The 12,860-nt window shown below is 27.4% G+C and overlaps 1 protein-coding gene across 1 annotated transcript; it reads left to right on the plus strand.

The window, feature by feature from the left end:
• The first annotated feature begins 3,887 nt into the window (after positions 1-3,887).
• Positions 3,888-11,209, plus strand: LOC109798294 (cysteine-rich receptor-like protein kinase 3). Its single transcript, XM_020358515.3, has 8 exons — positions 3,888-5,090; positions 7,096-7,484; positions 8,011-8,133; positions 8,643-8,770; positions 8,928-9,141; positions 9,252-9,483; positions 9,653-9,803; positions 10,403-11,209. Exons 1-8 carry the CDS (start codon positions 4,717-4,719, stop codon positions 10,715-10,717), a joined length of 1,926 nt encoding a protein of 641 aa, XP_020214104.1. The 5' UTR covers positions 3,888-4,716; the 3' UTR covers positions 10,718-11,209.
• Positions 11,210-12,860: the final 1,651 nt, after the last annotated feature.

A 12,860-nucleotide genomic window follows, 5' to 3' on the forward strand; every position in this document is an offset into this window, starting at 1 on the left:
GATCATAACGAGTCGTTACATAAATAATTATAATAAATAAAAATTTTAAAAAATTTCTGTACTATACTTTATATAATACGATTAATTTAAAAAAATATTTTTATTAATAGTCAATTTTTAATCCTTATTTTGAACTAACAAAATTTTCTTAATAATTTCCTATTTGACGAAATTTTTTTGGAAAAAAAATTATTCAAATGTTAACAATGTTATATAATAAGATATAATTTTTTTTGATGGAATTAATTTGGATGAAAAACTACTCTAAATGTTAACAATTTTATATAATAAGATGTTATATATAAATCATTAATCTTAATTAATTTAAGAATGAAATTAATCTTATTAATAATCAAATTTTAACTCTTATTTTGAGTCAAAAAATTTTGTTTAATAATTTTCTATTTGACAAAATTTTTTTTGGAGACAATAACTGATTCAAATGTTATCAACTTTATATAAACTAAAATTTGTTTTATTTAATATTAACAATTTTCTTTTGGAGATGTTCAGACAAATTAAGATTCATTCCTTTTAAAAAATATATTTTATTTAACAGAATAAGTAGTTTTATGTTTTTCAGTGTGTTTGTCTAAACCATGTATTTTTAAAATAAGCACTTCTTGCTTTTTTAAAGAAGAAAATTATATTTGTTTTTTTAATATATATTTTTTTAAAAAATATTTTATTTTGAGCAAATGAATATTTTATTTAATTATTGCTTAGTTGAAGAAAAAAATTATTTAAAATGTTAACAACTTTTGTCCATAAGATATCTTATATGGACGAAAATTTTTTTGAGGGGAAAAAACTTCTCTAAATTTAAAACTTTACACATGAAAATAATTATTATTTTAATCCTTATTTTGAGCCAACAACAATTTCCATCATTATTTCCTATTTCACAAATTATTTTTTTGAAAACAAACTACTTAAAATGTTAACAACTTTATAATGTAAGAAGATAATCTTTATTTTGAGCCAACAAAAATTTTCTTAATTATTTTCTATTTTAAATTTTTTTTTGGGGGGAAAACTACTTCAAAATTTAACAAATTTATATAATAAGATAATATTCCCTATATGGACAAATTGTTTTGGTGAAATTTCATGAATTTTTCTTTGAGAAAAAAACTACTTTGAATGTTAACAACTTTATATAATAAAATAATCTTTATTTTGAACCAATGATTTTTTTTAAAATTATTTCCTATTTCACAAAATTTCACAATTTTTTTTAAAAAAAAATTATTTCAAATGTTAACAACTTTATATAATAAGATAAAATAAGATGAAAATTTTCCTTATTTATTCCCTATTTGGACAAAATTTTTGGGGAAAAAAACTACTCCAAATGCTTACAACTTTATATAATAAGATTTCCTACATGGATGAAATTGGAGAAAAGTACTACTCTAAATATTAATAAATTTATATAATAAGATAACTCTTTTTTTAATTTTTATTTTGAGCCAACAATTTTTTTTCTTCTTAATTACTATATATTTCACAAAATTTAATGAATTTTTTTTCGAGGAAAAATACTTCAAATGTTAATAACTTTATATAATAAGATAACTCTTATTCTAATTCTTATTTTGAGCCAACAGAAATTTCCTTAATTATTTTCTATTTCACAAAATTTCACGAAATTCTTTCGGGGAAAAACTATTTCAAATGTTAACAACTTTATATAATAAGATAAAATTTTCTAAGATAATTTTTTTGGGTGGGGGAAGGGGAAAACTATTCGAAATGTTAAAAACTTTATATAATAAGATAATCTTTATTTTAATCCTTATTTTGAGTCAACAAAATTTTTATAATTATTTTCTATTTCATGAAATTTTACAAAATATTTTTAGAAGAAAAACTACTTTAAATATTAACAACTTTATATATATATATATATATATATATATAATTATAATAAGATAAGATAATAAGATAATTCATATTTTCAACCAAATGTTTTCCTTAATATTATTTCCTATTTGATAGATTTTTTTAGGAAAAAAAAACTACTCAAAATGTTAACAATTGTATATAATAAGATATTTTTTTTTCTTAATTATTCGCTATTTGAACAAATTTTTTACACTACTAGAAAAATATCATTTTTCTGCGAATTTTCCTACAAAAAAATATTCTCAGAAGTTGTTTGTGAATTTTCTTGCAATAATAATTTCACAAAATTTTTTACGAATTTATTTACAAAAAATAATTTACAGATATTTCTTACAAGTTTTTTTATGAAAAATAATCTACAAGAAATTTTTTACAAATTTTGCTACAATTTTAATGATCATAGAAATTTTTGTCCATGGTAGAAATTTGCAAAAAATATTGTAAGAATTTTATTTTCTTTCTTGCAAAAATAAATTTGCAAGTAATATTTACTAAATGATAGAAAAATTTCGCAGGTAACTTTTTTTGCAGAATTTCCTGGCAATTTTAATCCACAAGAAAAATAAAAAAAAATATTTAAATTTATAAATTTAATATTTTAAAAAAACTTCAAGTCCCACATCGATTGAAAATAAAATAATTAAAAGAATATATAAGTTGAGACATTACTTACCTAACAAGTTGGTTTGTATGGTTGAGTGTTAAGCTTATAATTTACAATCTTAGGGTTTAAAAGATTATGTATCACATGTTGGAGGCGTGAAAACAAATGCTTTGGATGAATTCAATGTGAGCATTTGAAAGTTGAAGAATTATTAATAAAATTTGTAGTAATTTTTTAATTTTTTTTACAAAAGATATTCCTGCAGAATATCTTGCTAAAAAATTTGCATGAAACTTTCTTGCGAATTTTTTTTTGCAAAAAATTTTTTTACGAATTTTTTTCACAAGAAATTTCACAAGAAGGTATTATTTGCGGATAAAACTTTGCAGAAAAATTTGTAGGAATAATGTTTGTTGCGGATTTTAATACAAAATTCGTAGAAAAAGTTGTATGTAATAAGAGAAATTTTAATAGTGTTAAGAGAATAAATTATTCAAAACGTTAACAACTCTATATCATAATATTCTTTATATGGACGAAATTTTTTAGGAAAAATTACTCAAAATATTAATAGTTTTATATATTAAGATTAATGAGTAGAAAATGTTCCATCTAATCCAATTAATACATATTCCAAATGTCCCAAACAACACTGATATAAATTATATGATTAGTGAATACATGTTTCAATAATAGGGGTGGCAAAAAAATAATATTCATAAATACTCTCTATGAACCGAAAATGGATAATTAAATGAATATCAAATTATTAACGGAATGAAGATGAATAGTAAGATATTCTCGTATTTTGAAATTATTAAAAAAATATTTTATTTATATATAAAGTAATTTAGTCTAATTTATTTTTATTATATACATATGTTATAATTTTTTTTAAATAAATGCTACAACACTATTTTTTTTAATATAAATATTTGTTTTAAAATTATTTTATTTTTAGTTTTATTTTCCTTTTATTTAAATTTTTACATTGTTACAAATATGATATCCATAGATACATGTATATATGTATAAAATGTATGAATATACCTCTGGTCACTCGCTCACTCCATTATTACCTCTAATTATGATCAAATACCTAATTAAATTTTTATTATTAATATTAATTTTAAGTTGAATTGAGTTAAAAACTCAATCATTACTCAATTCAATCCGTTAAAATGTATTTAAATCGATTATATTGAACATGTAAGTTGATCTCAACCCACTTACACACGCTATTGGCCAAATTATGATAAAGATATATTGCAACATAATTCAGAAATGCATCCAGATTTATAAGGTTGTCCTAATTTAAATTTCTTATATAAATTAGTTATTCAAATAAACTTAAATTAATAATTTAACTATTTAAATGAAAAAATAGCGTTGGGAAATCTTGTTTAGAAGTGCACATCTCCCTTTGTACATACAAGCAAATGGAAAAACTACGTTCGCAAATCTGGTTTTCAAACGAAGATATTTCTGTGGGTATATAAGAAAAAGAGTATCTAGGTAAATATTTTGAGGGAATTAGTACTTATATAAATATTTTTCTTTAAATGATTATAATAATGAAAAAGTCTAAAAAATTAAGATTTATTTATTTCTTCTATAAATGTCCAAACAATAGTATATTAGCTAACAAATTAATTCCTTGGGACTTTAGAGTACATATTCTTCAGTTTCAGTTTCAGTTTCAGTTTGTTCCGCCACTATAATTGCTTTATCTTGGTCAGTTTCCATCATAAACTTCACAGGTTTCAAGCTTATTGATGAACTGAGATTTCATTTTTCAACAAAGATTTGCTAACAACCTGCGTGAGAGAACAAATACCACATTGACTTCTCCTATGATTGTCTTGTTCTTGTACTAATTTGTATTGGCCCTCCTATTGTCCTTCACAAATCAGACACACTCGAGTCAACCACCTTACTAGTTAAAACCTTTTTTCTTCACTCCCACATTATTCTTTATCCAAACATGATTTTATCAATTATGCAACACTATTTGAATACAGGTACATTATCCCCCACGTACCCAATTAACACCTAGAACCTTTTTCTTTGAATCTTTTAATAAACACCCTTTCTTTCACGTTACATAGCTCACATAATATATATACATGTAGTATTTATGCTACAAGAAATTTTACTACAACTTTTGGCTATTAGGTTCTTCACTTTCCTCCCTTAACAAGAACATGGTGATGCAACTCAAGCTCCTAGCCTTAACCTTGTTGTTATGGTTGAGGGTTGAGGGTGCATTAGGAGACCCTCAAATTAGTTTGCTGAACAAGGGGTGTAGCCAATACAACGCAACCAATTTGAGCAATTTCTACGAAAATCTGAACGCAACTTTGGATAACCTTATAGCACAGGTTAGGAAGCAAAGAAAGCACTTTGCCATGGCTCAAGAAGCCAGAGGAGCAGACCCTGTCTATGGCATGTTTCAATGTAGGAACTACCTCTCTACGGCTGACTGCGCCGCCTGCTTCGCCGCCGCCGCCGCCCAAGTCCGCAATTGCTCCACCGGAGCCAACGGTGCCCGGGTCATTTATGATGGCTGCTTCCTTAGGTATGCCTCCACCTATACTAGTATTATTTGTTCATATTGTTTTCTATCTATGACTATTCCTTGTGCCTAACTAATAATAATAATTTATAAATAACTATTTCATAACAACATGATTTAAACTTTATACCATTGATACCATTGATAGTTCTTATAATTAGTTGCATGTGTAAAAAGATTATGGACATTAAATTTTTAAAAATTATATTATGTCATGATAGTAAGCAAAATTGCAAATAACATGCCAAATTCTATTGATATTTGCATATGAGAAAAGGGAAAAATAATTTAATGGATGTCGTGTTCAACGTGGAGTTGCAGTGGTTGGACTTTTTGAGAGGTGGTGTGTGTTAGGATATAGACAAGTCCCACATCGATAAAATAAGATAAGAAATAATAACTTATATAACACAAAATATACTTTAATAAAAGAAAGGCCTTTTGGATAATGACTAAAAGCAAAACTGTGCAAGGTAAGACACAAAACGGATAATATTTCATCATTGTGGAGTATGTTTGTCAGGGTTTATCCCTTCATGCTATAATTTTTTTTTTAAATTTTCTTTCTTTTCATTTTGTTATTACGCCGGCTCATTGCCCAGTTATGCATTCCTTTATAGTGGGGTATGCAACAGAGAGTATTTATTATTCTGCTGTATAATAAAAACATACGATATGATATGATGTATAAAAATATCATTGTCAGCTTTATTATTCTGCTGTATAAAAAATAAAGAACTTTAAAATTTTTTTGAATTTCAATTGCTTCAATTTGAAATTCTTACATTTTTGAATTTTTTTATTTGGATCAACAAATTGAATTCCTTGATTAAATTACTTTCTCCTTCTCAAATCCTTTGTCCAAACAGACCATAAATAAATTTCAGCAGCTAAGAATTTTCATTCTGCTTTAGTGAAGAATCGTGGTTTAGAATTCTTGAGAGATGTTTACGCTGAATTTGACAAGAGAAGAAACAGATGATTACGTACAAGAGGACAGTGAACTACAGGGTCTGAACCTAGACAATTTCTGCAACACTCAAACTAAAATAACATAAACTATATGTAAATGGAATATATATAAATAGATAATTATATATTCATTTTTAATTGGCTTAAATCTGCTGGTATATAATTAAAGATAATTTTTAAGTTTATTCAAGCCATGTTTTGGTATCATAATGTTGTTGCAAACACAATTTATTTGTATCTCAGCACATTAGTAGTTCTCTGAACCAATAGGCATTTAATATACAATATTATCTAGTGGTCAGCAGATCTTTAAGTTGACCCTAGCGCGATTTTATTTATTTATTTATTTAATTTAATGAAAAGGGTGACCCATTTTCTAAAACTATATCATGAAAAAAAAAAAATATATAATACAAGTACACTGTATTTACTACGATGTTATTAGTGAGTTGACAATCACCAAGTGATGTACATGTAATGAACTAGTACAATTAATGTATGTCACAATTATCTTTACAAGTCATACAGAGTATGTGATTTCTTCTATATTTGATAGAAAAATTGATTTTATGCTATTCACTACCTAGACTTATTGTTAAGATGTAATTTAAAATATATTCAACTCACGTAAGTTACATTGCTAATCAAATCTTGAAAAACTGTCCAATGCATGCTGTTTATTTTGAAAGGATTTTGAGGTTTATACAAGTTCTATATAATGATCAATTATGTTTTATCACTTTGTGTGTACATATTACTCCTTGTTCTATTATCACTAGAGTTGACCAAGAATTTAGAGGTTGAGATGGATACATGCAGACTTAACTTTTATTCTCGTTGTTTTAATTTTTCCTTCTGATGAACTAAAAAAGAAGAGTTAGTACTTCTTTTTCTCCATTAAGCAAGTTGAGGTTACATTAACATAAATAACCAATAAGATGTCTATAGATGATTGAGACTGTGTATTAGTTTTTCTAAGACTGTCAAAATATGTTTTCATGACAAGATTATTGATACTTTTAAATGTGTTGTTGAGGTATGAGAGCTATGGCTTCTTTGAGCAGACCACTATGCCTGGCGACAGTATAATTTGTGGAAATGAGAAAGCAGCTGAAGCCAATGGTTTTAATGCAACTGCACAGCAAGTGCTGAAGGATCTTCAAATTGCAACACCCAAAATCACGGGTTACTATGCAGCTACCAAGACAAAAGTGGCCGGTGGTGCAATCTATGCCATTGCACAATGTGCTGAAACTGTCTCAGAGAGTGGTTGTCTGGAATGCCTCACAGTTGGATACAAAAACATAAACCTTTGTTTACCCAATAAAAATGGTATAGCATTTGATGCTGGCTGTTTTATGAGATACTCAGAGACAGCCTTTTTTGCTGATAAGCAGACCATCGATATCACACCCTTGAAAAAAGGTAGATTCAGGATAATTCCTTTACATTGATTATGAAACAAGGTAGAATAAATGATGTAAGAGTTAAATATGTTTTTAACTAAGTAAATTTACTTTTGATTTCTCAAATTTAAAATTGATTTTTTTAGTTACGTAATTTGAAAAAAAATATAATTTTAGTTCTTTGCATAGATGTCATTTGTGAGTTTGTCAAATAAAACTCAACTACTGAATCTGTTGAACAAAATTTAACTACTAGTATCATTATATTAAATTCAACTGTTATTATATAATTATCTCAATTTATTAATATTTATTATGTTATTGATAATCATGAGAGATTAAAATAAGATTTTTTAAAATTACATAAATTAAAAATATTAATTTTAAATTTAAGACATAAAAATAAATTTACTTTAATTTTGAGAAACTAAAAACACATTTAAATTAGGATGGTATATCACACCCTTCTTGCACATAGCACACCTACATCAATAGTATATATTTTGGACTGATGGTATATGTGGAACTGTCTTTTTATCTTGCAGGAGGTTCAAGCAAGAAAGGAGTCATCATTGGTGGTGTTGTTGGAGGAGTAGGTCTTGTTGTGATCCTCCTTGCACTATTTGCCTTGCTTAGACGGTACAAGAAACCCAAGAAGGCTCCAAGAGGTGAGACAATTTGGAAAGTCTTTGAATTGATTTCTTACCAAAGAAAATACAGTGGCACATCAGTTGCATGCTTCAAACTACCATTTTCAGGAGATTTCTTTTATCTCAATTACAAGACTTTTTAAATCCTCAATTTGCATTTTTAAGTCCCTCTCGAAGTCATAATACTAGTAAAGTTTAATTTTTATGCACTTTTATAATAGTCTTTTTACCGCATTAGCTAATAAGAAATTATTTTGAGTAAAAATTTAAAAAGTTATCATAAAAATTAACAAACTTATATGATTGCATGACAGTAATAAAACCTTTTAGCGGGTGTATTCAAGTTAAATTCATACTAATTAACTCGTACTAATAAACCATTTATTCTTTATTCCAAGGAATCAATTACTGTTGAATGAATAATTTCCTTGTTTCTATGTTTTTTGTTTTTTTCTTTTGAATATAGATAGATGAATGACTGGATTTGTTTATTCATTAAGATATTCCAAGTTATGTTTCCTTATCAGGTGACATATTGGGAGCAACTGAATTGAAAGGTCCAGAAACCTACAGGTATAAGGGCTTGAAGTCTGCAACAAAAAATTTCAGTGATGAAAATAAACTAGGAGAAGGAGGTTTTGGAGATGTATACAAGGTAATTTCAGCATTATTGTACATGTTCAAAAACAAGCGTGATTCTGAGAAAGTTTATGTTAAGATTAGGCAAAATTTATTATGAGCTATTCATCTGGAGACAAAGATAAATTGCTTTTCAGAATTAGCAAATTCTTCATCACCATTTTGTGGAACAGGGCACTTTGAAAAATGGGAAAGTAGTTGCAGTGAAGAAATTAATTTTAGGCCATTCCAGGAAGATCGATGAACAATTTGAAAGTGAGGTCAAGCTTATAAGTAATGTTCATCATAAAAATCTAGTTCGACTTCTTGGATGTTGCATTAATGGCCAAGAGAGAATTCTTGTTTATGAATACATGGCAAATAACAGCTTAGACAGATTCTTATTTGGTAAAACTCATGAATCTCCTAATTGAAGCATTTTGTGAATCTCTTTTTTTTAAATGTTTTTCTCTCTTCCTGCCCTACACTCCATCTATCTATTTAAATTTTTAAAATAGGTCAAAAGAAGGGTTCTCTCAATTGGAAACAAAGATATGATATAATTTTAGGCACAGCAAAGGGTTTGGCCTATCTACATGAGGATTTCCACATTTGCATCATACATAGGGATATAAAAACCAGCAATATCCTATTAGATGAAGATATGCAGCCAAAAATTGCTGATTTTGGGTTGGCAAGACTTCTACCGGAAGACCAAACTCATCTTAGTACAAGATTTGCAGGAACATTGTAAGTCTAAACCTTTATTTCTACTAGAGAGGCAGCTGTAATAAAGGAGACACCTATTATTATTATTATTATTATTATTATTATTATTATTATTATTATTATTATTCCATGCTATATATGTATAAATGTTCTTTCATTAACTATGCTATAAAAATTTTAAACATGTTAGGGGATATACAGCACCTGAATATGCAATCAATGGTCAGTTATCAGAAAAGGCTGATACATACAGCTTTGGCGTTGTGGTCCTAGAAATCATAAGTGGCCAAAAGAGTAACGAATTTAGGGCAGATGCTGAAGGTGAATTCCTCCTTCAAAGGGTAAGCAATTTCACATAACTGCATATGAAAATTACGAATTTTATTTTAGAGTAAATAGTCTATGCACTGGTATAGAAATGAGATTCAACACTATCATTCTATCACAATTGTCATCTATGATAAATTTATAAACTTTTATGTTAACTACTTAAAAAGTTAAAAGTCATACCTAAATAAATCGGTAAATGTCATTCGGGTCCTTGAAAGTGGATGTCTAAGACACTTTAGTACTTGAAAGTATAAAAATTCAAAAAAGAGTCTAATATAAAAATGTAAAATATTACTCAATTTAGTCTAGATTAAAAAAAAAATGACTTGAATACTAATATTAGCGTATATTTAGAGATTAAAGTCATAATAAGTGGTTACTTTTAAATACTTTAACGAAACAATTAGAACTTTCAAAGACTTGATCATAATTTCTTTATTTTCAAAGATTAAAGTGCCAACCACATGCATGTTTAAGGATTCAGATGGTGCTTTAAGTTTAAATAAATTCTGTTTGGTTGACAGCGGAAAGCTTTTGTACTGATAGTGGATAGAAGTTAAACTCTTTCAATTAGCATTTGGTCATACGAACTTTGGTTTTACTTTAACAGGCATGGAAACTATATGAGGAAAATATGCTTTTGGAGTTGGTTGACGAGACATTGGACCCTGAGGACTATGATGCAGAAGAAGTGGAGAAGATTACAGAGATTGCTTTGCTTTGCACTCAAGCATCAGCTGCTGCAAGGCCAACAATGTCTGAGTTAGTACTCCTACTCAAAAACAAGAATTCACTGGGGCAAATGAGGCCTTCTATGCCTGTCTTAGTTCAGTCTAACTTTAGGACCAAGGTAGAAACATCTACCTCAACTGGTTCCTCTATATCTAATGCTACTGCTACTGTTTCCATGCTCTCAGCTAGATGAATATCTTAAAAAGGAACTTGAAGTTTTGAGCTAATAACGAGGGAAACAATGTGTAAAAAGAAGGGGGGTTTTCTTACAGAATTCTTAAATACAGTACATTAATTAGTTCTATAAAAATACTAAGTATATATATTGTGAGATAGTGGTTGATGTATTGCTGATGAAATAGTCACTTTGTTGATAGTGAAGCACTTTACTAAACATTGGAACTGGCTTAGAGACTTGAGAGAAAGGTCTTTCACTAACATGTGTTCCCATTTTGCCTGTTGATGGGATATTTTCTTAGCATGTGAAGGGGATAGAACTTTCAAAATCTACACAAAATCTTCCACAAGTGTGATGATTGTATTGGGTGATAATAAAAAGATTTGTAAAATAGATATTGCACAATACAAAATACTTTAAATCCCCCCTAAAATTTTGTCCTCTCATTATTTCTTTTTTATTTTCGCCTATTATAAAGTTATTTCTCTATTTTTTTTATCGTGAAATATTTTTTTTGGCACCTTTGAATAATACGAAACTTTTGGGTACAAACCTTACCCGAAACCGAAATATGTATACAAACCTTCGAACTGTTTTTTTTTTTTTTTTTTTTTTCAACTTTGAATGGATCTATTCTTGATTGAATATGAATATTACTTGTTCACTTTACAGAGTTTTTTTGAAAAATGACGCATAATATTAGAATTTAATTTAAATACACAGTCACAGTATAAAGTTTTTTTTTATAACTAATATCTAATGATAGATTATCCTATGAGTGTTTGCTTTTATGATAATTACACTAACAGATAATATTTTGAATATTTCTAATCAGCCAAAAGCGTAAATTTTTTTATATTATTGACGGTAAATGAAATTTTTTACTGATAAAAGTATATTAATTTTCTTATTTTATTATTGAACAGAGTGCTGTAAAAAAGGGCAAAGGATGGATATTTTATGCACAAACATCATTTTTACTATTAAATACAATTTTTGTATGACTATGTTATTGATGTGAAAGATCAATCAATTTTGTCAATGATTAAATTTCATCCAAAAATCTAATAATGCAGTTTCCTCTTTTAATTATATATATTTTTAATTTATAACACTTGAATATGAGATATTTATTGTTTAAAGGAATCTTCTCTTGGTTATACTATTATATTATTGATCATGGATATGGAAATATATTTCAAGTTGTTTAAATTCTGTTGCCAGTGTGCCACTATATATGAGAGGTGAGTAGCTTTACATAATATATAGACTTCAGCCAAATTTTCTAAGCACTAGCTTCTCATCAATGTTGACCACACTTTCATGCACTACGATTTCATCATTTATCTTCCTCCATATCTCTATTCCACTCACCAGAGGTGAGTAGCTAAATCAAAATCACTTATATGTTACATTCTTGTACAAAGCTAAAAGCTAGCTAGGATGCTGAAACCTAATCTTCTAGCCTTAACCTTGATATGGTGGTGCAGTAATAACATATTTCATGCATATGGTGCAGTTGGAACTCCACAGACACATCTACTAAACGAGGGCTGCAGCACATACAATGCATCAAAGTTGAGTAGCTTCTTTGCAAATAGCAATGCAACATTTTCAAAAATAAGAGATGAAGTTAGCAATGAGATCAATCACTTTGCCACAGCAGATGAAGCCAGGGAAGATGTGATCACATATACTATGTTTCAATGCTGAAACTATCTCTCCAAAACTGATTGTCTTGCTTGCTTCAACACTGCCACCACCCAAATCAGTAACTGCTCTGCTGGGAACGGTGCCATAATCATATACGATGGATGTTTCCTCAGGTTTATACATACATATTACACACGCATACATGTTACACTCATTTTCATCTCGGTCGTCTTTGTATTAATTACTTTTTTTTTTTTTTTTAAATGCTTATAGTTTCATAAATCTTATCTTTTAATTTTATAATTAAAAATATTTTATTTTTGTTTTTATACATATACATTATTTTATTCTTTTTAATCTTTATAATTATATAAACTTCACATTTTATTCTTTAATTTATAAAAATAAACAACAGGAATTAAAAGAAAACTAAAATAGTATGTAAAAAATTTAAAATGAAACAATTTTAACTATATAAAGATTAAAATGTAAAATTTTAAAAATT

Source organism: Cajanus cajan, chromosome 3 (genome assembly GCF_000230855.2).
Source record: "Cajanus cajan strain Asha chromosome 3, NIPB_CcT2T_4, whole genome shotgun sequence".
NCBI classification, from domain to species: domain Eukaryota; kingdom Viridiplantae; phylum Streptophyta; class Magnoliopsida; order Fabales; family Fabaceae; genus Cajanus; species Cajanus cajan.

Coding starts and splice junctions, on each gene's coding strand:
- LOC109798294 (XM_020358515.3), top strand. CDS start 4,717: ATGGTGATGCAACTCAAGCTCCTAGCCTTAACCTTGTTGTTATGGTTG. Junction 5,091..7,095: donor TATGATGGCTGCTTCCTTAG/GTATGCCTCCAC, acceptor TGTGTTGTTGAG/GTATGAGAGCTATGGCTTCT. Junction 8,134..8,642: donor ACCCAAGAAGGCTCCAAGAG/GTGAGACAATTT, acceptor TTTCCTTATCAG/GTGACATATTGGGAGCAACT.